Raw genomic sequence first — 11,801 nt, 5'->3', positions numbered from 1 at the left:
ACACGACAATTGACAATAGGATTTTATTTGGAGAACAAGTGCATCTGATCGACCTTTCAATATCAATTTCCTGTGGTATCTGATCTCCACAAGTTTTCTCGATTATAAAAACATTGCCTAGTTGGCATAATTATGTTTGAAGCAAGACAATGTACCGTTTTTTTTCTCTTCTTTTTTCACTCATGGAACATTAGTAGTGTATGGAAAATTACATGCAGAATCGCATCTGCAAGTAGATTAGAACTTTCTTATTTGCACAAAGATTTATAATTTACTAAGGGCCAAACCAAATCAATTTGGTATCAAGTTGTAGCCATGACAACAGCTTTGTAGTTGAGATGCTCTCCATAATCCAAGCAAAAATCATGAATGGTTGGTGGATATAGTGTTCCTGTCGGCTGTCGATGACGTTGGGGGAATATTTGGTCAAAATTATTATTAGGTAGACAAACCAAAAGACAAGTAGCCAACTAAACATCTTTATTCAAAACAACCCAAGCAATGGCGAGGAGCCAATCCCTTGGAACACTGTCTCAATCAACCATCCTTTTCAAGCGTTGTATAGCGCTCGGTGGGTCAAAGCATCTTAGCGCATGATAGTGATAGAGCGTTGGAGTACTATTTTGGTCAGATCCATTTACTCAAAATAACAGAGTTTTTCTTTTTTGTATGAACTGGTCACCATCAATTGCTTTCAGGTGTACAATATAAACAAGTGTTTCAGGCCCCAGAAACTGTGATCCCAATATCTTGGTTGTATGGGCTGTCCTTACATCATCTGGATACAATTAAGGCAAGACGATTGGGCTGTCTTTGCATAATCTGAATACAGCCATACAGGCCAGGCCGGAGACTTTCTCTGTTTTGTAGCGTCTGAATTCTAGCAAGAAGTATGATCACAGCAAAAAGGAAAGAATGAATAACATTTGTGTGATTGTATCTGAATTGTAATTTGAATACAATTGTTTTTTTTTTTCGTGATAGATATGTGCAAGATATACTTCATCATTATGAGAAGTTTCATCAGCGTGGCCGGTGACAGACAGAAAGTTTTAGAACCCACATAGGTAAGCACATAAACAACAATTAACAATAAAAAGCCCACAGGTGAGATGATAATGATGTTTCTATTAGAGAGATTGGGAAACAGCTCACACCCCTAGGGTATCTCTCTAAATAGTTCCACTCTAGTTTTCCACCTGAAATAGCCTAAAGACATCCTGCATTGAGTAAATACAATGAACCCTAGGCCCAATCATGTCTTTGTTTCCTCCCCTTTTAACAGATTGTACAGGTAAAATACACAAGCGTGCACTAAGAACTGCAATGCTTGACCCTATATTTTGCCTACAAAAAATGGTTAACAGAATGGCCAAAGTGTTGTTGCATGATGTTGCTGCCTTGAGCAAATTCAGAATACCATGTCTTCCACGCTTCGACATAATGGGCAAAAAGATCACCGAGTGCTGCAATCAGAAAAGAGGGAATGCTTTAGTGCAACATATAGCTGAGCAAATTCTATATCTAGCAATTATTCCAGTCCTACTTCAAACTCCCAATAAAAGAGGTTGCATAGACGTGATAATAAATGTCAAATGATCATAATGAACTATTGGGCATTGGCTAGCGTCCTGCATAATAGCTTATAAAAATCAACAAATCTCATATTAGCTTCTAACAAATAGAAGATCATGATGTTACACTAGAGATGTGTTGCAGTGTTCCTGAGGTCATATTTCATTTTCAGACTTTCTAGCTGACTGGTTGCAACAGGGGCTGCCAAAGCTAACATGAAGAAACAGGATGGGCAGAGAGATTCCATCTGAAGACCATCAGATGCCACTATTAGCTTAAGCCTATTATATAAAACTACAGCTAGAGAGACACACTATACAAGAAAAATTCTAGCATTGTCCTAAGAAACAAAACAGGATTAAAGTATTGAACCCACCTTGGTTCTGGTACTGTGGTCGAAATGAAGCAGAAAGGCTCTCCCAGTCCTGAGCCCTCTCCCTTTGCCCAGGTTTATTGCCGCCATCAAGTTCATGTTTCCTTGCACCAGCAGGGTGGAAAGGACCATAAACAAAGCCATTTTGTTCAACCTGCCCAAGCTGACTCCGCGCAGCTAATTTGCAATTTGTCAAGACATCACCACCACTCTGTGCCAGTTTTGCTTTCTTCTGAATTTTTGAATCTAGATTACTTCTATGTATGTCAATGTTAGTGAGTTCAGTTCCAAATGCTCTTTTGTTCGATGTGGTCTTCCCTGGTGGGGGTACAGCAACTGTGACACCATTTTCAGTGTTCGGCGTTGTGGCCCTACCCAACCAACGAAACGCAGGCTTTCTCGAGTCCCCTTGCTGTATCTGGAATCCACAGTTCAAGAATGTATGTTAAGAAACATGCTACTACCAGATTGCAACTTAATCGTCAGCAAGCATCAAAAGCCTACCTTCTCAATAAGATTCAGTGAAGACAAGACATTGGCAATGTCATATAACCTCCGAACTTTAGCTGCATTACCAATTAAATATCAAGATTAAATTAAGTTTTATTAGTCCTGATAGTGCTACTGCTGCACGTTTAGAGAAAGACAAAATGAAAGTACTGACTTCTCATATTGGTCTCCTCGTGGCCTTCTCCAAGGAGCAGCTTTGCAGCTTCATCAAGTGAGATCGTGTCAACCTGCTCCAGGTATAGATTTCATATCAATGGACTGGTCATGCATGAATCTTCAGGCAGAAATACAGAGTTCAAGAATTTCTCACCTCCATGGTGAGGAAGAGCTTCACGAAATTCTGTGTAAGCAACCCAAGTGACTTTTCTTTCCTATGATCTGAAAATGTAACAACCAAAATTCTGAGCCTGACAGACAAAATGGAACAGCACACACATGCTAAATCAAAATGAAGCAAATAGCAATGTACCAGATCGAAGGCGGCAACGGGGTGCACCAGGTTTGTCAGAAGGATTGTCCACAGTCTGACTCAGTTTCTCGTTCTCGATATCAGCACCAGGATTGCCCAATGTATCATCATCTTCGTCATCAGAAATCTTCGCAAAAGAACAAAGGAGAAGAAACACTTCAGTAGGAACTAATCCCCATGTCCAAAAAAGAACGCAACTCTAGTATATTACCAAGTCAAACCATTTTAAATTTGACCAAATGTATACAAAAAACATCAATATTTATGACAACAAATAAGTGTCGTTAGATTCAATCATAGAACGTGTTTCATAGTATACCTATCTTGTGTCATAGTATACCTATCTTTGGTCAAATTTTGGATAGTTTGACTAGAGGCAGACCTAGAACTGCATCTTTTTTTAGGACGAAGGCAGTACAAATTGTTGTGGACCAGAATCAGATACATCGGTTCAAATGGAAGGGAAAGATAAGAAGTCGTACAATGCCAGCAGATTGCTGCTCGTTTTGCAGAGGAGCCAAGCCAGACTTCTCTCTTAACGCCCTTTCCTGAGAAGACGAGAGAAATGACGGGTTAGATGGATGAGATCTACAGTTCTTGATCGAAATGTCACGCAGGGGACTAGACGCAGACCTTGAGTTCTCGCAAGGCCATTGGTACTCCGCCGAAACCTATCCAGGTGTAGCGATTCTTGGCTTTCCTCACAAGAATCTTCTCACAAGGGGAATTGAATCAGAACTAGAATCATACTTCATATCCCGAACAGACCGCACAAGAAATCAAGAATTGTGTCCCGGAAAGGCAGAAGAAGAAAGAAAGAACTAACCCCAACGCTCTCGAGCACGTTGACAATGTCGTAGATCCGGCGCCTCTCCACGCCGAGGCATTTGGCCGCTTCGTCCAGCCCGATGAACTCCACGTCGTCGCGGTTGTAGAGAACCACGAAGCTAAAAGCAGCACGGAGAATTTGGGTCAGAACAGCAAAGAGAACTCAGGAGCTAGAAATCTCCTGACGCGTCGAGGCTGCAAGAGGCTCACTTGGAGCAGAGGAGGCCGAGCGACTTGTCCTTGCGGCTGTACGCGTGGTGGCGGCCATTGGCGCCACCGCCGCCGCCCCCCGCGTGCATCGGCCGCGGCCGTGGCCGCGCCTGCTGCTGCTGCTGCTGCTGCTGCGGCAAAGCTGACGCCATCGCCGCCGCAGCAGCAGCGGCCACCGCTACCTCGGCGACGGAAGAGGGGGACGCCGCCATCGCCGTTGCCCGTTGCCGATGCCCGCGAGGAATTCGCAGGGTTTGAGTTCGCGTGGGGCGGTGCGGGGCTCGGGAGAGGAGGGAATTCCTGGGAGTATTATAGGTGGACGGATCACGGATCTGACTTGTAGGAGGGAGGAGGGAGGAGGCGCGGCGCCGGCCGTCGAATGGAATCTGGAGGGCTTGATTTGGCGCGGTGGTGGCGGCCTCGCTCGCGTTTCAAAATTTTCTCTGTCCGCTCCCGTGCGGCTGCGGCCGTTTCGCCTGAGGTCGGCTCGGCGTGGCTCGCAGGCGCAAGGTGGGGAAGGGTGAGCCGTGCCCGTGCGTGCGTGGGGGCTCTGTTGCCCTGGCCAGTTTGAATTGAAATTTAAGCGGCTCACGCGCGCGGGTGAGCCGAGGGGAGGAGCGGGTGACCGGCCCGGGCCGGGCCGGGGGTGCCTGTGCGCGGAAGCGACAGTAGGATTCCGAAGTTTTTTTTTTTTTGTTTCCGAATTTTTAATTTTTAGCCATTTGTCTGATTTTTTTTCATAAATATGTCCCTAGAGAAAAGATTTTAAAATCTAGATCCTTAGCTCAGCGCCATCGATGCTGATGCCGAGCTAACACGTCTCGGCATCAACGTCCCTATCGCCAAGCTCTTAGGCTCGAAGCAGACGTGGAGGTGACATGGCAGGAAGCTCGGCGCCAGTCACCCTGGCGCCAAACTCAACGTCGTAGATCCTGGCGTCGAGCTCGGCGCCGTAGATCTTGGCGCCGAGCTCGGCGCCAGGGTGACTGGCGCCAAGCCTGCCTTACGTATGGGCCCCAATCATTTCTCTCTTCCTCTCCCTCTCCCTCTCTCTCTCGCTTTTCCCTCGCCCGAGCAAAGAACCGCCGCCACCGCCCGCGCCCTCTCCCTCGCTGCGCCCCGCGCCGCATCCTTGAGTCGTCTAACTGCGGCTAGGTGCTTTTCCTTAGCTGTCATTGGCGGGGGATAGGGGTGGAACCCACCGCTTTGAAGTGCTCACGTGAATGTCTCCCTCTAAACAAATCATCGAAAAGGAGGTACCTAGGGTCAAACTTGTCTGCACCGTTGATCCACTGAAAGAAAAGCATCTCTCATAGTCCTACACAACGAGATTCCAACAAAATATTAGTAGTATACTTACATAAATAAAGAAAAAAAAGATAGTGAAAACAATTTCTTACATTAAAACGACTGCATGTGTAGAAGCAACGCGTAGCTGTGTTCGGATGTTTCGATTAAAACACGTGGCCTGGGAAACCACAGTCACAGTTAGGGACAGGGGGGGTCAGGAGGGACGGGGGCATCTTTGCTAGACGCGTCGGGGTATAATTCTCGAGGACGACCCCATTTTTGTCAAAACTCCTCTCAATACATTTCTTGCATCTAACAAAACGAATGTAATTTAACAAACAAAAATAAAAACATCACAAATTAATGCCAATGAAAACCTTAACTACAATACAACCAATTTCGTTCTAAGAACCGAAAGCAATTAACATTAAACCCTAAACCTAAGGTTTCCAATGTTATGCAAAACAATGAACCCATAAAACATAACAACATACGCTGCGGTTACCTAGGTTTAATATAAATATTAAAAATTGCATGAAACCCTAATTAATGACGATTCTTAGGTTGAAAAATTCAACTAATATATACCGAATCGATGCGGAAAAAAAACTAGAAGGAGAGCAATGATACCTTGCTCTCGAAGATCTACGGATCAAATCAAAGTTTCTAAGGTTCAATATGTCGATTCGTGAGGTAGGACGAAGTGAGTAGAGAAAAAACCCGAGGGGGGGGGGGGGGGGAGAAGAGGATGAAGGCTCGAACAAGAAGGTTGGGGCCGAGGTTAAAACACAAGCTCGGCGTCAGTCACCCTGACGCCGAGCTTGACGTCGAGATCTACGGCCAAGCTTGGCGCCAGTGTGACTAGCGTCGAGGGTGACTGGTGCCGAGTTTTCTGTCATGTCACCGCCACGTTGGTTTCGAGCCCAAGAACTCGATGCCAGGGTCGCTAATGCCGAGACGTAGTTAAGGGTTCAGATTTTAAAATCTTTTCTCTGAGGCATATTTGTGATTTTTTTTTTAAAAGGACAAAATTTTTTTTTAAAATTCGGGATTTTCTTCGGCTCATCGCGGCGGGCGCGCGCGTCTCGATGGGATCTCGTTTAGGGGAACGGCACGTGGAGGAGGTGGCGTTGAGGCGCGGAGGGAACAGGTGTGCCACGTGAGCTCGTGACGGTTGGCTGTTTGGCTTCAGCGATCCGCGCCGTCGCGCGCCCGGGCCAAATCGCGTGCCTGTGATTCACTGGATCGCGTCCTCCTCTCCGAATGACTGAATCGCAGTTCTAGTGTCGTTGCAGGCGTTTCCGCCTGCTGCTGGTTACCATGCCGTCGGGCGTCGGCGTCACCTCGACAGGATAGGCAAAGGGGCAGCAATTTGAATCCTGAAGTTCTGAACCCGCCTCATTCAGGGCATGACATTTATCTGCACTTCTTCAGTTCTTCAGCTGTTCAGCAAGGAGCGTGCGTCGTTCGCTCTTTTGCGCAACTCCAGATCTGGAATGGACCGGCCCATCAGTACTATGGCATGTCCATGCGGCCGCTTTCTACACCTCCATCCCTTATTGGACTGTATCGACGGGCCAAGTCATGTCCGAACTGCGAAATTAACATTTGTCTACCAGTCACTCCCTCCGCTCTAACGTAGAGGTCTTCCTGCCCGTGGAAAGGGTGTTTAGATGCTTGTACATCGACTTGGGTCAGAGTTGGAAATAGGATGATGTGAATTGCTGGGTAGTGGTTACTGTAGATAGAACTATTGCAGCCACGGCTCCTTTAGGCACCGTTCGGTTATTGGGAAATAGTGCACTGGAATGATTCCGGTCAGGAACTAGTCTAATTTATATAAGCGTGGATGAGCAGAAACGATTCCTGGGCAGGAATCGGATAACCGAACGAGCCCTTAAGCAGAAGCGAACACACATTTGGTCTTGGTTCTGGTGTTTTTCTTGTTCTGTAATAGGCGTTTTCGTGTTCTTGTCTTGGTTTTGGTTTTTTTTTTCTTGTCCTCTAATAGGCGATTTTGTGTTTGGAATTCTGTTGCGAGTGTCTTTCGTCAGAGTTTCTTCCACCCTCTTATTTTTCTTCTTAATACTCAAAGAAAAAAGGCACACTTTGGAATCATGCTAAAGAAAAGAAGCTCGCGAACATAGAAGCGATTTTATCCGGCCTATTTACAAGACGCATCCATAGTTCCGTAGGATTGTGATACATTGTGATTACGTTCTATCAGAAAGCTAGTTGTTTCTCTAGTTACGAAATGACAAACACAGTGGTCGTTCTCATGCCAAACCCAGCGTAGTCCAGGACTCCAGGGGGGCCTTGCGTGATTGCGTCGGTGTCAAGCGAGGCTGTCTGATAAAGAAGCCTCCCTGGCGATCCACCTCAAGATGTGAATACAGCTCCCGGGAGCAGCATAGCATAGTACTCAAACGGTTAGCTTTAGAGTGACTCCCATAGAGCCATAGTTCACGCGCACACCATGCGCTCTGATGGAGGAAAAGCTTCCAAAAATGACAACGCCCATTCCTTAGAAAAAAAAAGGCTGCAGTGGAGAAGAGAACTACAGCCGCCTCCATGATAATAAGCAAACTCGACCAGCTCACACTTGGAACAGAATGTCTTGATCAGGCCTAACCCATCCTGAGTAAATTAGGTATGAAGATATTAGGTACCAAGTAGTTGAGAGGAAAAGAATTATGTTATGGAAATATATATTGCAAATGTAAATGTAGGTTGGTGGGAAATGAGAGGGAAGCCCCACCTGTCTTATAAGAGAAAGATACTCAAAGATGCATTGCATATTAAGAATTAAGAATTAAGATGGACGTCATAGCTTTAAAATCATACCAATGTATTATGTATGAAAAGTACTACCTTTATGTTGCATTGTTATTGTCAGCTTCTAAGTTCAGTAATCTATTATTTGGGAATATCTGATTGTCCTAACAACCGTATCTTCTGCAACTGAACTATATGTATACAGAAAAAGATTACCAGAATTTTCATTAACAAAGAATTACCTTGACTTCTGTAAAGTTGTATCCTTCTTCCTGCCTTCTTGAGTAACCATTGTTTTCCCTACAGATGAAATGTTTGGCTCGGCTAATGGGTTTGTGACAAACCCACCCTGAAGCCCAAACTTCTGTCTCTCCCATTTGTAAGAAGTTCTGCTCTCGTCTGAGCTGTTTGCTGGGTCTGAGGCAGAAAACCTTGAGGAAGACCTACCACCATTGTGCCTTCTCCAGAATTTTGGGCTCAGAATGCAGCATGTCTTTACATCAGGCTCCCTGTTTGACATCCTTCCTGAAGAGAAGGCCAAATCACGAGAGATCTCATCCAAAGCCATCTCCAGCCCATGCACCCTTGTCTCCAAAGAATTCATACCATTCTCAGACTTCCCCATAAATTTCTGATAAACAAAAGGGATAATAAATTTCAGACTCACTTCCAGTAAATTTCACGATGACTAATACCTATATGCCTTATGACATAAAACATTTTGTTTCATGTTAGACATTTTTTTACATGTGAAGATACATCGATACGGAACGTTAATTGCACATGGCAGGTGCAGCTAAATCAGCAAGATGATAAGCCTTCATGTCACTACTAAAATATTTGTGCATGGTTAAGTTTATTAAGTTTAGCAATGCAATGTTATGTAGGGAACATCAGCAACATGACATGTGCTACTATATGTATATGACAATGTCTTGACTTGCAATAATCATGTTCAAATCTGACCCAACGTGTCACTGATACTGAAAAGTTAATGTTGTATGGAAACATCAATTTTTAAGTAGCAGTCCCTTTCCAGTATTCTGAAACAGGAGCTAATATTACCCTCTTCTTGCAACCAAGTATCCAAAAACCAAAATACCCACTTCCAGCATGGACTAACTTACAGTTACAGAATGTTTTCTCGGGTATAACTTAGTAATCAGGGGAGAAGTTAGTAATTATTTTATTTCTGGAAGAAACGTGTAATGGCTCCAAGCCATATAAGTCTCGCAAGAGAACTGTAAAATATAAGAACCAACAGAATAAAGGAAAATTACCTGGAGAAGATCCAGTAAACTGCTTTGCTGATTTAAAATCTGAAGGAGCTGCGTCCTTATTTCTGACAAGCTCTCATCCTTGTGAACTGCATACCTTTCCGATCCACCTTCAATTTCTGAAATTTCTTCCAAATTACCACCGCCCTCGTACGGAACAACTCGTGACCCTGCTTTGTGTCCAGCCAGCTTGGCCGACCTATCCTCGCTGCCTTGGAAGAGTGTCCTCCTAACCTCCAGTCTGTCTCTCACATTGCCTCCTTTCAGCAGCTTCTCCTCCGTCACCACTTTGATTGGGGTAGCATCCGGGGTAACAGCAATCTCAACCTTGTAGTCACAATTATTTGCTTGGCGAACTTTGTGATATGAAGGCGGTAACAGCTTCTTGTTCCTGATGGATGAAGGACTATTTGTTTTGGTGACACTGGGTGACACATCAGGCGGAGATGATCTGCTCACAGGTAATCTGCTCCTCCTTGTTGCTGATGGAACTGAGTTTGAGCCCAGCGAAGCAGCCGGATATCGCCCATCACTTGCACTCCCTGATTAGTTACAAGATAAATTATATACAAAAAAGAAATAGGTGTAGCATTTTACCCAACTATTCATCAATATTTTATTAAGTATAAACAACAAGAGACTCTTATGTGGCTCTTTACCTCTTGCAAGGTATACATCAATAAATTTACCAGATCTGTACATGCGGAACTAGTAGCAAGTAGCCAAGTACAGCTAAAACTACAAAGGGAATGCCCCTCCTCACCTGTAAGAGAAGATCTTCGTTGTGACTGGGACGCTGGTGGCGGAGCGGAGGAGCACTCGTCCTCTTCAGCACCCGGGATCTCCTTCCACGCCTCAATCATCCGGTTCATCGACTCTCGCACAATCTTGACCTGCATTGAAGCATTTTGATACTCAGCCCCACAGTCAGATCCAAAAAAACGACAACCGTAAGATCCGAACCAAATTGATGACCGACCTTGTCAAACCTTCTGGCCTCGAAGAAGGTAACGCAAGAGGATTTGTAGGTCGTGAGAAGATCCGTGTGCTCTAGGGCCAATGCAGCTAGCGCCTCCGCCGCGGCCTTCCTCGCTGCCCAGTCATCGCTAGCGATTGCATCGCGGAGGCACGGGATGGAGGCGGTGACTTCGGCATCGCCGGCCATGGCCACGGAAGCGCCGATGAGGGTGATGAGCGCGGGCTTGGCCTTGAAGGCATTGCTGCGAAGTAACTTGAGGAGGCGCGGTTGGAGCTTGTGGAGGTAGGAAGCGAGGTCGGCGGTGGCGGCGGACGCCTCGACGGCGGCGGCCGTGGCGAGCGCGGCCGCCAGCTGCGCGCACTGGTCCTGCTCGTGGAGGAGCGCGTCTGTGAGGGGCCGGAGCGCGGCGGAGGCCGAGGCCGAGGCCGCCGCCGCGGCGCGCGCGGTGTCGACGAGCGCGGCGCGGACGGAGGAGTCCTGGTCTCGGACGCGGCGGAGCGCGGCGGCGAGGATGCGCGGGACGAGCGGGGCCACGGCGTCGCGAGGGTGGGACGCCGCGACAAGCGCCAGGGCGCGCAGCGCGTGGCGGCGGAGCGGGGTCTTGTCGGTGGGGCGCGCGTCCGAGACGACCGAGACGAAGGCCGGGAGCTCGTCCGGCTCGAGCGCGCGCGCGATGGCCTCGAGCTCGGCGGCCGCCATGGCCTCTGTGTCGCGGTCGGAAAGCTTGAGGAGGCAACGGTTCACGCGCTGCTTCAGCGGCTCGCGCCGCGCTGTGGTGCCCATGGCTGGCGCGAGAGCCACGAGCGGTGCCGCCGTGTTGTTGCTCCGCTAGTTATTGTCTTCCGCCCGGGCCGGGAGGCCGGGAGGGAGCTGGGAGGCAGCACCGCGGTGTGGAGTGTAGCTGCCCAGGCTGCTGGTGAACTCTAGGCAATCTCAACGACAACCCCAGAATACAATACACAATCGTCCTTTGATAAAGCTACAAGCAAAAGCAAAAGGTTAATCTACTGTATTCGATATCTTCTCCAACAACACGACTTAAAGAGAATTCTTTCTAAAAAAATAGATGTTCAGTTGAGAGAATACCCTAATTTAGATTGTGCCTCTCAGATAACCCAAAATAAAAAATAACCGGTACTTGGTTGAAGACTAATTTTAGATGTCTTTCTAGCTATTTTAGATTTGATACCCCATATGTCAATCTAAGCACAAAAAACCGAGAGCCGAGAACCAAACCGAACTAATTGGAACCAAAACAGAAGTAACCGAAAAAGAAATATTCGATCCCAGGTTTGGTTCCAGGTTCCTAGGAACCGAAATTATTACGGTTAATTCAGTTCCAGCACTCGTTAACCATATTGACCTGAAATGATCGAACTATGTAAAGACCCCTAGAATGCAGGCTTGAATATTGCTCTATACTTGAATATTTGAGAGAACAATAACATATATGTGTCGTATTGTTGTTTTGTGCTGCATTGTTGTTTAAATTGTCCCTTTTGATTGCATGAAAAT

At 46.5% G+C, this 11,801-nt stretch overlaps 2 protein-coding genes across 2 annotated transcripts; both read right to left on the bottom strand.

Moving 5' to 3' along the window:
- Positions 1–1,116: 1,116 nt before the first annotated feature.
- On the bottom strand, positions 1,117–4,232 carry LOC136474735 (E2F transcription factor-like E2FE). Its single transcript, XM_066472293.1, has 10 exons — positions 3,966–4,232; positions 3,754–3,874; positions 3,561–3,638; positions 3,410–3,475; positions 2,928–3,054; positions 2,769–2,836; positions 2,613–2,685; positions 2,453–2,514; positions 1,952–2,366; positions 1,117–1,466 (listed from the first exon to the last, which is right to left on the bottom strand). Exons 1-10 carry the CDS (start codon positions 4,175–4,177, stop codon positions 1,348–1,350), a joined length of 1,341 nt encoding a protein of 446 aa, XP_066328390.1. The 5' UTR covers positions 4,178–4,232; the 3' UTR covers positions 1,117–1,347.
- A 3,130-nt stretch (positions 4,233–7,362) lies between these two features.
- LOC136474734 (TORTIFOLIA1-like protein 3) lies at positions 7,363–11,219 on the bottom strand. Its single transcript, XM_066472291.1, has 5 exons — positions 10,287–11,219; positions 10,071–10,200; positions 9,311–9,849; positions 8,273–8,661; positions 7,363–7,892 (listed from the first exon to the last, which is right to left on the bottom strand). Exons 1-5 carry the CDS (start codon positions 11,067–11,069, stop codon positions 7,883–7,885), a joined length of 1,851 nt encoding a protein of 616 aa, XP_066328388.1. The 5' UTR covers positions 11,070–11,219; the 3' UTR covers positions 7,363–7,882.
- Between the last annotated feature and the right edge of the window lie 582 nt (positions 11,220–11,801).

This window comes from Miscanthus floridulus, chromosome 8 (assembly GCF_019320115.1).
Source record: "Miscanthus floridulus cultivar M001 chromosome 8, ASM1932011v1, whole genome shotgun sequence".
NCBI classification, from domain to species: Eukaryota; Viridiplantae; Streptophyta; class Magnoliopsida; order Poales; family Poaceae; genus Miscanthus; species Miscanthus floridulus.
Note: the sequence above shows the minus strand (reverse complement) of the source record. Positions and strands in the feature narration are given on the sequence as shown.